We start from the raw sequence: 11,715 nt of genomic DNA, 5'->3' as shown, positions 1-11,715 counted from the left end.
AACCTCTTACACCCTAAGGGGGTATAAATAAATTTCTGCCTGACAAAAACACACAAAAGTAAATCACTTACCGCCTCACAGCTATTAGATTTAAGAAGAAACTTTTGGTACGTCTGTAAAGGTAAGATGTCATAGAATGGTTTTCTGGTGTCAGCACCATTGTAGCTTTGACCCTGCCTGAAATATTAGGGACAAAATACTAAATATTTAGCATTTTTTGAATCTCGCCAAAATTTTCTTTGAAATAAACATTGCAAAACACTACCCAAATATTATTTATAGCACAAAAAGTAGTACAGACTTTTAAATCTAAATGTTGTGTAAAAATATATCAAATTTGGACTCAATCAGATGAATCATATTTATTTTAGAATGGTATTAGTGAGAAATTTCTTAGGTGGAGGGGCCATTTTGGCACATTTATCCAAAAATGTCACCAAACTGTGCCAAATGTGTTTTTTACATCAATACTGGGGGTTTGTTAAAATTACGAGGTCACGTAGCAGCTGGACCCACCGGTGGGTCCGTAGGGTTCTAGGGGTTAATAAACATTGATAGCTGTAGGCAGGAAGGATCTGCTGTAGCCGTCTGTCCTACAGTGGCTCTGAATCAGCCTCTGACCGAAGACACTCTGTTAGTCCTTAACACTCTGATGAAGAGGATGCTCACTCCATCATCTTCTTCACCTTATGAAGAGTCCATCTCTGTGAAATCATTTCCAGATGTTCTAGACGAGTTCCTAGAAAAGTCTACCTTCTTTATCCATCCATCCAATTCAAGGGCGTAGGTTTGATTTGAACTTTGGTGGGGACACTATTGGTCTGGTGTCATTGGTGCTGCAATATGCGTGCCCTTTTTTATGCTCGATGTGAGCATCCGTACTGATAAGACGAATTCATTGTTAAAAGAGAAAAGCATAATTTTGCTACATTAATAAAAAATTGTATAATCACTACACTCATTAGATGCTGTTTATCAATGTTTGAAGTATCACTGGCTCTGATGAATGTGGAATTAGGACTGTTTTCCACTTTGTAAATGGTTTCATTTGCATGACTAATAGAGAAGGTAAATACAGTATTTTCTTTTGAAGATATACAATTGTGCAGAGTTAAACCCCACTCTTATATTTTACCTACTATGCTCTCTCTGTATCAAGCAAAATAATACATTCATTAAAATATTAACTTCACTATAAAAGTTGAACATCTGGGCTCTAGTTACTCTGTATAGCCCATTTCATGTATTTTATCTAGGGCTGAAAAAATTTATCGTATTAATTTATTATTTCAATAATCGTCAACTAATTTAGTATGTGATTAATCATTAACTGGAGAATGGAGACTATAAAACATAATATAAATGTAAAATAAATGTCCCTTTCCCCTATAGAGCAATCAACTTAGATCAGTAATTATACCAAAATTGTAAAAATACAATATATATATATAAGATTAAAAAAAATTTTTTGTCTGTCAATATTCTCCATCCAGAACTCCTCATGTGGAAATATTTTAGTTTCACCTGGTTTATTTAGACATCACCTGAAGCACTGAAGGGCAGCTGCTTCACCTACAAGCTGCCCTGCATCATTATTACTGGATATCTGTGTTTCCTATAATCATATAATGTATAAGTGCAATTTTAATAGTAAAGGATTAAATGTTACACAACCTTTTATCATTGTCCTATATTGCTTACTGTCTGACTGTTTAAATAGCTCCTTACTGTATGTCTATTTTCTTTTTTAGTGGAATCATTTACAAACACAACACTAAGAGTGAGCCTAAGTGTATTCAAATATAAAATAATTTTTAACAATTATAAAAGACAATATAACACTATCTTATCTGTAATTTAACATTATCCAAAATAAACACCCAGATTCAAGCATTTTTACCAGACATTAATGTTTGTACTAATTTACTTAGACTGTGTGGAAATCTATGTAAGATAAAATCAATGTTTATATTCTTCCTTTGTTTGTTATTGTCTTTATCCTATTTCTAGAAGTATAAATAGTCAATAAAATAGAACTATTATTATGTGGAACCCCTAATTATGCTTTTTAAATGAAAAACAGCAGATGATTAGCCACCATTTCTTGTTGTTGTACTCTATAAGAGAAATAACGCCTGCTAATAATTATACCTGAACTTTCTCAAAGAGTCATAAAAAATGAAAACAGTAATAGCAACTAAATATTGGGAAAAAGGAAACCCTCACATTTTCTTTTTTAGTTGGCTGTGGATAAGAATCGAACAGCCTTTATTTGCCCATTTTGTGTCTTCAGAAATCCTGGCTGACTCAGAATATTTCGCTTTATAAAAGAAAAAAAAAGGTTTTTGTTTTTTAGTGTACATGATATTCATTTTTTTTAATTGGGACTTGTTTTGTAGCCTAATATTTATTGTAGTAACCGCTGCATTCTAGTGTGAATACATTTTAAATTTTGTGCTCCAAGCACGCCAGGACTAGAAAACAGCCAATCAGAGAGAGAGAAGGCGGAACCTAAGGCAGTACAACCAATGAGAGTGGAGTTAAACAGTGCAGCACAGCGCTGCGCTGCTACGTGAAAGGGACAGGATAGAGCAGGCAGAGGAGCTGCGAGAGGAAAAGAAGCCACTGCTGCAACAACTACTGCTGTAAATTATAAACATGTTGCTCACATCCAATTATTGGTAGGGACAATTAGGTCGGTTCAAAACTTTGGTAGGGACATGTCCCTATGGTCCCTATGCAAACCTACGCCCATGATCCAATTTATGTCACCTTTATCCCCACTGGGGTGGTGAGGGGTGCTGGTGTCCATCTCCAGCTGTCTATGGGGGAGAGGCGGGGTCCACCCTGGACAGGTCTCCAGTCCATCGCAGGGCATTTGAGACACACCTTTGTTTCTAGATGTTGGAGCTTGGCCTGTTTTCCAGTGTAGTCCTGTTTCTCTGACTGTGACTAACTGGATGTGCTCTCTTCATCCCGACATGGGAGCTGGCTCGGAGCTCGTCTACCTGGCTGTGCGTTTCCTGGATGGGGCCGCCTGTGGAGCTGGTTGACAGTTGCCTTTTGTATCTATGCTTCTTTTTCTTTGTCTGGTTCTGTCTCCTTGAACCCCAGTCAGCCTCAGCAGATGGACACTAACACTCAGCCTGGTTCTGCTGGAGGTTTCTTCCTGATAAAAGGAAGTTTTTCCTCTCCACTCTCGCTACAAGCATGCTTAGTGTGAGGGGTTGCTGAAGAGTCAATGAGTCGATGCAACCAGCTGGTTTTAACCTTTGAATCAATCTGACTGCAGGATCTGGTGAACTGTAAAGTGCCTTGAGATGACCTGCGTTGTGAATTGGCGCTATAGAAATAAACTGATTTCAATGACACCCGCCCTGACGGATTCCAGTTTGAGATCACAGATTCAGATGAACTCAGGTTAAATTTTAGGACCAGCCAGGCTACCGTCAGAACCACAGGCTGCCAGACACCACGTCGTGCTGCATCCTTTATGTGGAAGCGGCAGCAGAATCACTATGAAATCAACCAGATGTGGTCATTTTAAATGAAGCTTCCCACACAAGAGCATCGATGCACCAGGTGCTGCTTATCAATCTGAAAACTCCATCATTACATCGTAAATGTAGCCTATACCTGGTTCAAAGTTTAAGCAGTATTCCTTTAGGAGTAAAAAATTAAAGTTCCTTTGAGAAATGTGTAAATAAAAAAAAAAAAAAAAAAGACCAGGAGACTTTTTTTTCTGCCACAGGCTTTTATTGCAAAGTGGCTTCCTGTGATCTCAGAAACAATGTTTCACTTTAAGGCTCCAGATGATGATGATGATGATGTTGTTGTTGTTGTTGTTCTTCGGGGGGAGGGGGGGAACTCTAACTGCTGGAGGGAGGGAGGGGTCAAACCTGCTTCCTGTAGTGCTTTCTTACAAAACAATAGTGCACTCCAACTCTGGTGTGACGGTTACATTCAAACTGAAATAAGGCGCCAAACAAACAGCTAGTGATGGTCAAACTGAACCAGAACTGAGGTCAACAAACCATTTGGATACAAAAACAAATTGTAATTCAACGTGAGGAACTTTACTTTCAGCCTGTAGTGTTTAAATGAAAAGTGCTGGACAGTAATGGTTATGCATAGACTGATGACGTGTCGGCCCGGTCGGATGAAGTGGAGAGAAAACAAATGATTACAATAATAAATATTCAGGTAAAAAGCTTGGCGAGTGCAACCCGTTTACAGCAGGAGGCAGTGCTTTGTGGCGCTCTCATCCCACAACAGTGGCTGCTTCCTTCATATCCACTTTTTGGCAAAACTCTGGCTGTGAGAGAGAGAGAGAGAACCTTCCTGGGGTTTGGTAGTGTGGTTTTGTTTCTGCCATGTGAGTCAGAGTCACAAGACAACAAATTGGGAGGTGTTTGCATATCATCATGTTAATGAGATCTCCTTCATGTTTAGGAAAAAAAAAAAAGAAAGCAATAAGAACCAAGACAAAAATATAACAAAGAAGCCTAAAGACGCTAACACCTTCAGGACATGGATATAGACAGAGCAAGCTTCTGGGTGAAGTGACGGTGTTCAGGTGGGGTTGGTTGCTTCGGTCCTGATGGCACGGCGGTTGGCTTGACTCCGCTCAGCTCGTCGCTGCGGCATCACAGCGGCTTGCCCTCCAGAGACACCACCACATTCCCCCCCAGCTTCTCGGCCAGCGTCCGGCGGTCCTGGATGTCGTCCAGTCCGTTCACCTGCCACTCGTGCTTGATACCTGAGAGGACACGGCCCGTGATTAGCGCCGCTGTAGCTACCAGATCGGCTGGCGTCCTGCTTCCTGCCAGTGACATTACGCTACATGATTGGCTGAACGTTGCCACTTGATGTAAAACATTGTGGTTGCCCAGACAACAATAACATAAAGCAGTGTCAGTGTGTCGAGTCGGGAGCAACTGTACAAACAAAGTAACTGTTTGACCATGATATAAAGAGCTGGGTAGCGCTATGGCTAGCTGTAGCTAACAGGTTAGCCTCTTTTTGTTCGATCAGTTAGCCATATTAATCACAATACTTTAACTTTGCGTCAACAACAACCGTTTGTTTTCTACAAGCAGAATAACTGTTTTATTTGACTAAAATCTCTATGAAAGTCATTTTTTAGCTCATCAATTATTCCTCCTCTACCCTAAGAAATAAAAAGAATAAAAATAAGCTGAGACTTTTAATGTCACCTTATATTTTCGGCTACTTTAGATCGCCAATGAAATGTAAAATAATAGCAAATAAAGGTAATAATTTAGAGATTTGATCCTTAAGAAACGGGAGCAATACAGTTTGTCCGAGTGGAGTTGCCATATGATGACGTCATGAGAAGGGGCGGGGCCCAGAGCAGATCTGGTACCTACACCGGCACACACGCCCCAGCTTTAGGAATCATTCAACAAGCAGCAGTGAGTCAGGAGAGGCCGACCAATCACAGCGCTCCATCTGGACAAAAGACACGCCAGGACAAGACTAACAGGAAGCTGTTTGTCTTTGCTTTGGGTCAACAAAACATCCCAAAGAGAAAAGAGGAGGCGTAACCTGATATACTTTTGTTTAGCACCAGAAGATCCAGCTTCTGAGTCCTTTTAACTTATGAAAATAGATGATTAACAGAATTAGAACATCTAAACAAAACACACCCTGATGCATTCAGGACTTTGAGATCATTGACGGGCTGCAGGAACCCTGGAGTCCTCACCTGTAAACTTCTTTTTGATGGCATCTTTAGAGCTGGCGTAGATCATCTTGCTCTTCAGTGGAGCGCTCTCAGGAGCCCTGTGGAGCAACAAGAACCTGCAGGTGAACCTTTGTCACGTAATTCACCAACAGAACAGTGAAATCGCTGTTAAAGCTGCTAGATGTTGGTCCACTGTTCAGACTGAGCAGCTTCAAGCAGTCTGAGTTCGCTCAGAAAGCACCAGATGATTTAGGACCCTAATGAGCTCCATCATGTGAGGAGCTTCCTGTACTGGACCTCTGCAGAGGCCTTAAAGCCTGCACTAATAAAACCTGCATGGTCGTAGTCCCATGCCCTGTTTCTGCTTTGAAGTCTTTTGTGAAAGAGCCTTTTGATTCAGAACCGGTCAGGTCACATCCATCCAATTAGCTCCAAACACCTCAGATTTGGACGGGTGAGTGATTAGCAGGTTCTAACGCTTTCTGCTTCATATGCAGTCAAAGGTTGGTTGGAAAGAAAACAAAATGGAGGACGCCAGCAGGATCAGCTGCTACAGGGTCTGAAAACTGAGCAGAGCCGCATCCTCCCACAGGAACGGTCGATCTGGTCCTCTTCCACGTCGCAGTTTCATCAGCAGATTCTAGTTTTTATTTTGCTACCAGCAGGTAATTCAGCTGAGTAATTATGACTGCAGCACCATAAACAGAACACAGGTCATCAAGCCAAGTTGGCACCGTAACAATTTAGAGCAAACAGAGGCTGAAATATGTTAGAAATGTGCTGTTGGTTCCAAGACGGCTCTGGTGAAGCACTGCAGCAGAAACCAGTCCGACAGAGCAAGCCCTAAAAGACCACTTTAGTCCAACACGCGGCTGAAACGCTCCTCCACAAGCTATTCAACAAGCCAGATAGAAAACCCAGATGGGTCCAAATCTAGCCTCTATAGGCAGAAGAGAAGACGATAGAGAAGGAAGGAGTGTTAACTTTCATCAGGCTAATCACGCAGCCCAGATGCTGCTTCTCTCTGAATCCATTGCACAGAAGGAAATCCAAGCCAGGCCCTGGATTACATTCCTTTTAAAGCAGCGCAGAGCAGAGAGTGGAAACATGGACACCGGCTCGCCTTTCTGCTTGTCACCTCCTCTGATTGGTGTTTTCTTGCTGCACGCTGGCCTCATATGTGGGTTTGTGTTTTAGCCTGAAGCTAAGCTAATACACGCCGATACTAAAGCTGACATTAACCTCACTGCTGCAATCAGAAACTCTACTGCCTTCAGGCTACAATGAACACACTGCAATAAAATAGAAATCTAAATATTTTTTCTTTAATTGAGGAGGAAAATGAGAAACTTTGCCAATGAAACAAGAATATTTACATTTTAAATAAGAAAAAACTTTATCATTGTCTTATTTCAAGTGCACATTGTGGAATGATCTTATTTGAAGAGTAAAAATGCTAATTCCATTGGCTAATCATATTATTTACCTACTTAGATATATACTCTTAATTTGAGACCTTTTATTTTTTTATCTTTTTTCTCAGCTGTACTGTACCAGAAGATGAAGACGAGGTCCTCCTTCTTCGACTCCTTGGTTTCGTAGGTGGCGTCGTACAGGGCGTATCTACAGTCATTGGGGGGGAGGAGCTTGACGAAGCAGCCGTAGGGATCGTCCACAGTTTCTCCGATGTCTCCCACCAGGATCTGCTTCCCCTCCTCCACGATGATCTTCTTTCTGTCCTCACTCAGACAGAAGAGCACCGCCTTCTTCCTCTTCCTCACTTCTTCCTGAGTTGAAGACTTCCTCACCTTCATGTCATTGAAAACCCTAATGACCTCATCGTTTACTGTCACACCCGATGCCTGCAGGGGGGATGGAGGGAGCGGTTAGACGGCTCTACTGTGGTCAACATGGTTTCCATCCTGTTTTGAACCCTTTCACTCTGACCGTTTAAATCATCACTTCTTCGATAATTAACCTTTAAAACTTGTGAACTCCTCTCTTAAAACTAGAGACGAACCAGCAGTGATGATGGAACCAGTATGCTGCTCCACTTGTGTTTATTAACACTATCAATGCCAGTTTGATCCCAAACACATAAAACATAAATGAATTTTACAATCATCATTATGTAAAAGCCCGTTTATCACTGAATGCTGTGTCCAATCTTGGCATCTCTGCTCAGAATAATGACCATTCAAGGCAGGAGGGACAGAATAAAAAAACCTGGAGCATATAGCTCCAGAGAAACGGCAAGAAAAGCTTCAAAGAAACAGGCCAGTGATAATAAGCATGTTATTAATACGGCTCATTAAAACCTGCTGATGTCTGATTGAGGACATGTGGTAACTGATCCTGGGAGGATGAGCCCTCAGACCAAACTTTACTCCCTATCATAGAGAAACCGCCCGACCTTCTTTAGAGGGTCAAAGCGGCCAATCCCAGAGCAGAGGATGTCAATAAATAACTACAATCAACTTCTACATCACAGAAATATGAACATGGATCATAAAGGAGCTATCTGACAGTCCTGTGCGATGAGATAAACCTGTCAGTCCTGAGGCCAACGTCTCTGGTCTGAGTGCAAGGGGTGGGGGGGTAGCCGCTTCCTTCACATAACTTAAAAGGAATAGCTGAGGAGTTTCACGAATTTTCCCGATTTATGGATGCGTTTCCACTGCAGGAGCGCTGAACAGACTTTAACTCCCGGCATCAGAGCAGAGATCAACAAATACAAGCCTACAGCTACAAAGAAATCTCTAAAGACAGAGCAGATTTCAATGAGGCCCTTTCTAATGAAGCTACGTACATATTTATACATCAGCGCTGTTTGAATGTAGGGTTCTATATAGGGCTGCAACAAATGATTAGCTGGCAAATCGATTGACATGTCGATTTATTTTTTGATTAAATGGTTAATAATCAGATATCCAAAGGGTCTTAAAGTCGGAATTGAAACTAGAACTTTTTGCAGTTGAGGAGTTCTGGATAGAGCAGATTGACGGACAAATATGTTGTTTTTTATCTTAAATGCTCAAATGATTTTGATATATTAGCTAACACGCTATCGCCTGACCACAGCATTAGGAGCATCGGCTCCTAATAACTCGTGGCTGGCATGCTAGGTGGAGTATCAACTAGGGCTGCAACTAAAAATGATTTTGCAAATCGATTAATCTGCCGATCATTTTTTCAGTTCATTCATTAATAATTCGATAGCTAAAGGTTCTTAAAACAAGGAATTTTAAAGCAGACAGATAGATGCAGTTTTTCCTTTTTTTAAATGCAAAATAGGTACATATTTCTTTTACAGTTTTCTTTTCCAGAATTCCTGCTCTAAGTGGGTCGCTCTGTCAGCTAAAGACATGTCTCTATACTAGGGGTGTAAATAATAATCGTTTTGTATCGATCCAAAAGCCGACGATCCAATGCATCGACACGTCCACAAGAGAATCGATACGTTTTTTCCCCCTCCGGTCTATTTTTATCCATTTGCTCCTGGGTGTAATTCTCCCTCCCGTGCTGCTGTGGCGCTAAACCTATTTTGCCCTCCTACCTCTCTTCCTGGTTATACTCTTACAGCAGTGTGTTGCAGTAAGCTTGACACAGATTTTTGATTTATGCTTAATATTGAAGCATGGTCCGCACTACACGCTGTGGGTCTAGATACCCCGAGGCGGTGAGGAATTCCTGGATAAACCATAATCTAAACTACAGAAGATTAGGCGGTATAGCCAGATTATGAGCCTTGTTGAAATTAGCTAACATCCTACACTTTATTCCTCGTGGAGTTTCAGACCAATGCCAGCATACACTCTGTATTTATTTAACCAACAGTGTAGAATGTGATCTCATACAAATCTTGCTTATTGTAAAATACCTCATAATGAATCACCATCAGGTGAGGCTACCTATGCTCCTTTTGTGCAGCAAACACCACAAAGGGGCGGGGTCCTGCTATTGTGACGTTAAACAATAAGTCAAAGATTTTAAATATGAACAGCAGTTTTAAAACTCATACTCAACTCAAATCAACAAATCAAGAACAACTCAGACATCATCAGGTCTTAATCCAAACGTTTGATGCCTACAACGCTAGCAGAAATATGTCTAATCCTAATATCGCAAAAGTTCCCATTTCCCTAAATCATTTGGATCGCAGGAAATATTGGCCCACTGGGGGCCCGCGGGCCCCACACTGAGGACCTAGACTGGTTTGCTGATTTCCAGTGAGGATTAGAACCCAGAGAAATAAGGAAAAAAACAAAAGGAAATTATCAGAAGTTCATATGGAATCACAGCTTTATCATTTCTATTTCCTGCCCTCATGCGACTCCATTGAGATTATAGAAGTTATTTCTGAATCTGATCAAAGCTTAACATTAGTTTTAATGGTGAGATTGGATGGATTATCTCAGGATCCTTTAACAGTCAAAAAGTGGCCACCTTAGATCGGTTTTAAACCACAGGAAACCGTCTTTAACATAATCCAGATTTTTGTTAATCTAGGCTCCATAGTGAGGAAAGTTAAATCTGTCCAACAGACACCTAACTTTATTAGTTTAATGGTCATATTCTAACAGCTTGGTCATCTCCAGTTGTTAGATTTATAATCCAGGACTCCTCGCAATGATGTGAAAAATGATCCTAGCCTGGATTAGATTGAATTGCAGCTTTAACTCCAATCCTCGTTATATTGATGCCCCACCCTCCCATACTGACTATAAGCTGCCATTCAACATCCCGATCCTTGTTTAATTTATCCGCTGGGTTCCACTCTGCCTCCATGTTGTTTCTGGACCGGCTGAGCAGAACCCGCCGGAAGGCCGCCAGCCGGACTGCATGCTAATGGTTCGATCAGCTGGGATGTTCGGCCCAGCAGCACCGCAGCCTGATAAGATGGCCGCCCGAAGCTCCACGCCACGGCCAGAGGCCCGGCCCCGCTCCCAGAGGAAACGGAGCAGAAGCCCGGGTCGACTGGAAATGGATTCGGTTCCGTTCCGAACCAAAGTACCGATCCCGGTACCGGAAGCTTTTCTCTGAGAGCCACGCGTCGACTGGAGGCTACGGCTGTCGGACCCACAGGAGCGACAGCCATGCTAGCTAACAACACGCTACCCGCGAGCCGCCTGCCGGAGAGCCGCGGGACGCACGCGGCGAACGTCCAGATCGAGCTGCCGGGCCTCGGTACCGTCGAACGGTGATTCACCGAACAGTTCTTACCATTTTACTCCGGGATTCTTCCGCACTGCGTCGGTATCAGACGAAGGTGTCTGGAGGAGAAAGATAGCAGGAATGTAGCCGAGCGACCGGAGGAGGAAGAGGAGGAGGAGGAAGGAGCAGGGATCTAAGGGGGCGGGGCTTCTGCTTCTCCTGCTTTATTTCCTTTTTCCAACATGGACTTTGTCTCATGGTGAAACTGATTAATGGCGGTCATCCTCGATCTAAAAACCCACTGATAACTGATCCGCTCCCAGGAGCAGTGAGGTCACTCCTCTCAATGAGGGTTTGGGATTAATGAGGGATTTTAATCACAACTCCAGCATGTGGGCGCGCGCTCTCTGATAGAGGCCGCTGTGAAGATGAAAGAAGTCAGTTTCACAAACTCATCCCAGAGTTTTATGGTGCTATTACCGCCATAGAGAGACAGACAGACACACACTCCCTCCCCCAGAAGCGATAACAGACCGATTCTAAAGCCCTGAGCTGGGATTATTGTCCTCCATCAGGGGCGGATTTAGGAAATGTGGGGCCCTAGGCAAAGACAGGCAGGGGGCCCCCTGAACTGAGAAGACAACACATAGGACAGACCCATTATACAGACAGGGGAATGTTACTAGAATAGAAATTCATTATTTGTTCTAGGTTTTGTCCTTCTCTTCTTGTAGTTTTCCTCTCTATGTTTTGTACTCAGCTGACTTTTCATGCCGTCTCAAAAGGAATCAAAGATTTTTTTTTTTAACCCACTGTAGACAAGCCATGATCTGCTTATGTTCTCCATTTTTCAT

The 11,715-nt window shown here is 42.3% G+C and overlaps 1 protein-coding gene across 1 annotated transcript; it reads right to left on the bottom strand.

Annotated features, from left to right (window-relative positions):
- Positions 1 to 3,851: 3,851 nt before the first annotated feature.
- cfl2 (cofilin 2 (muscle)) lies at positions 3,852 to 11,090 on the bottom strand. The gene is made up of 4 exons (XM_038300886.1): positions 10,931 to 11,090; positions 7,262 to 7,569; positions 5,729 to 5,805; positions 3,852 to 4,759 (listed from the first exon to the last, which is right to left on the bottom strand). The coding sequence occupies exons 1-4, from the start codon at positions 10,931 to 10,933 to the stop codon at positions 4,647 to 4,649; spliced, it is 501 nt and encodes a 166-aa protein (XP_038156814.1). The 5' UTR covers positions 10,934 to 11,090; the 3' UTR covers positions 3,852 to 4,646.
- Between the last annotated feature and the right edge of the window lie 625 nt (positions 11,091 to 11,715).

Source organism: Cyprinodon tularosa, unplaced genomic scaffold (assembly GCF_016077235.1).
Source record: "Cyprinodon tularosa strain WSP-4 unplaced genomic scaffold, ASM1607723v1 ctg459, whole genome shotgun sequence".
NCBI lineage: Eukaryota > Metazoa > Chordata > Actinopteri > Cyprinodontiformes > Cyprinodontidae > Cyprinodon > Cyprinodon tularosa.
The sequence above is the reverse complement of the archived record's forward strand: the minus strand, read 5'-3'. Positions and strand labels throughout refer to the sequence as shown.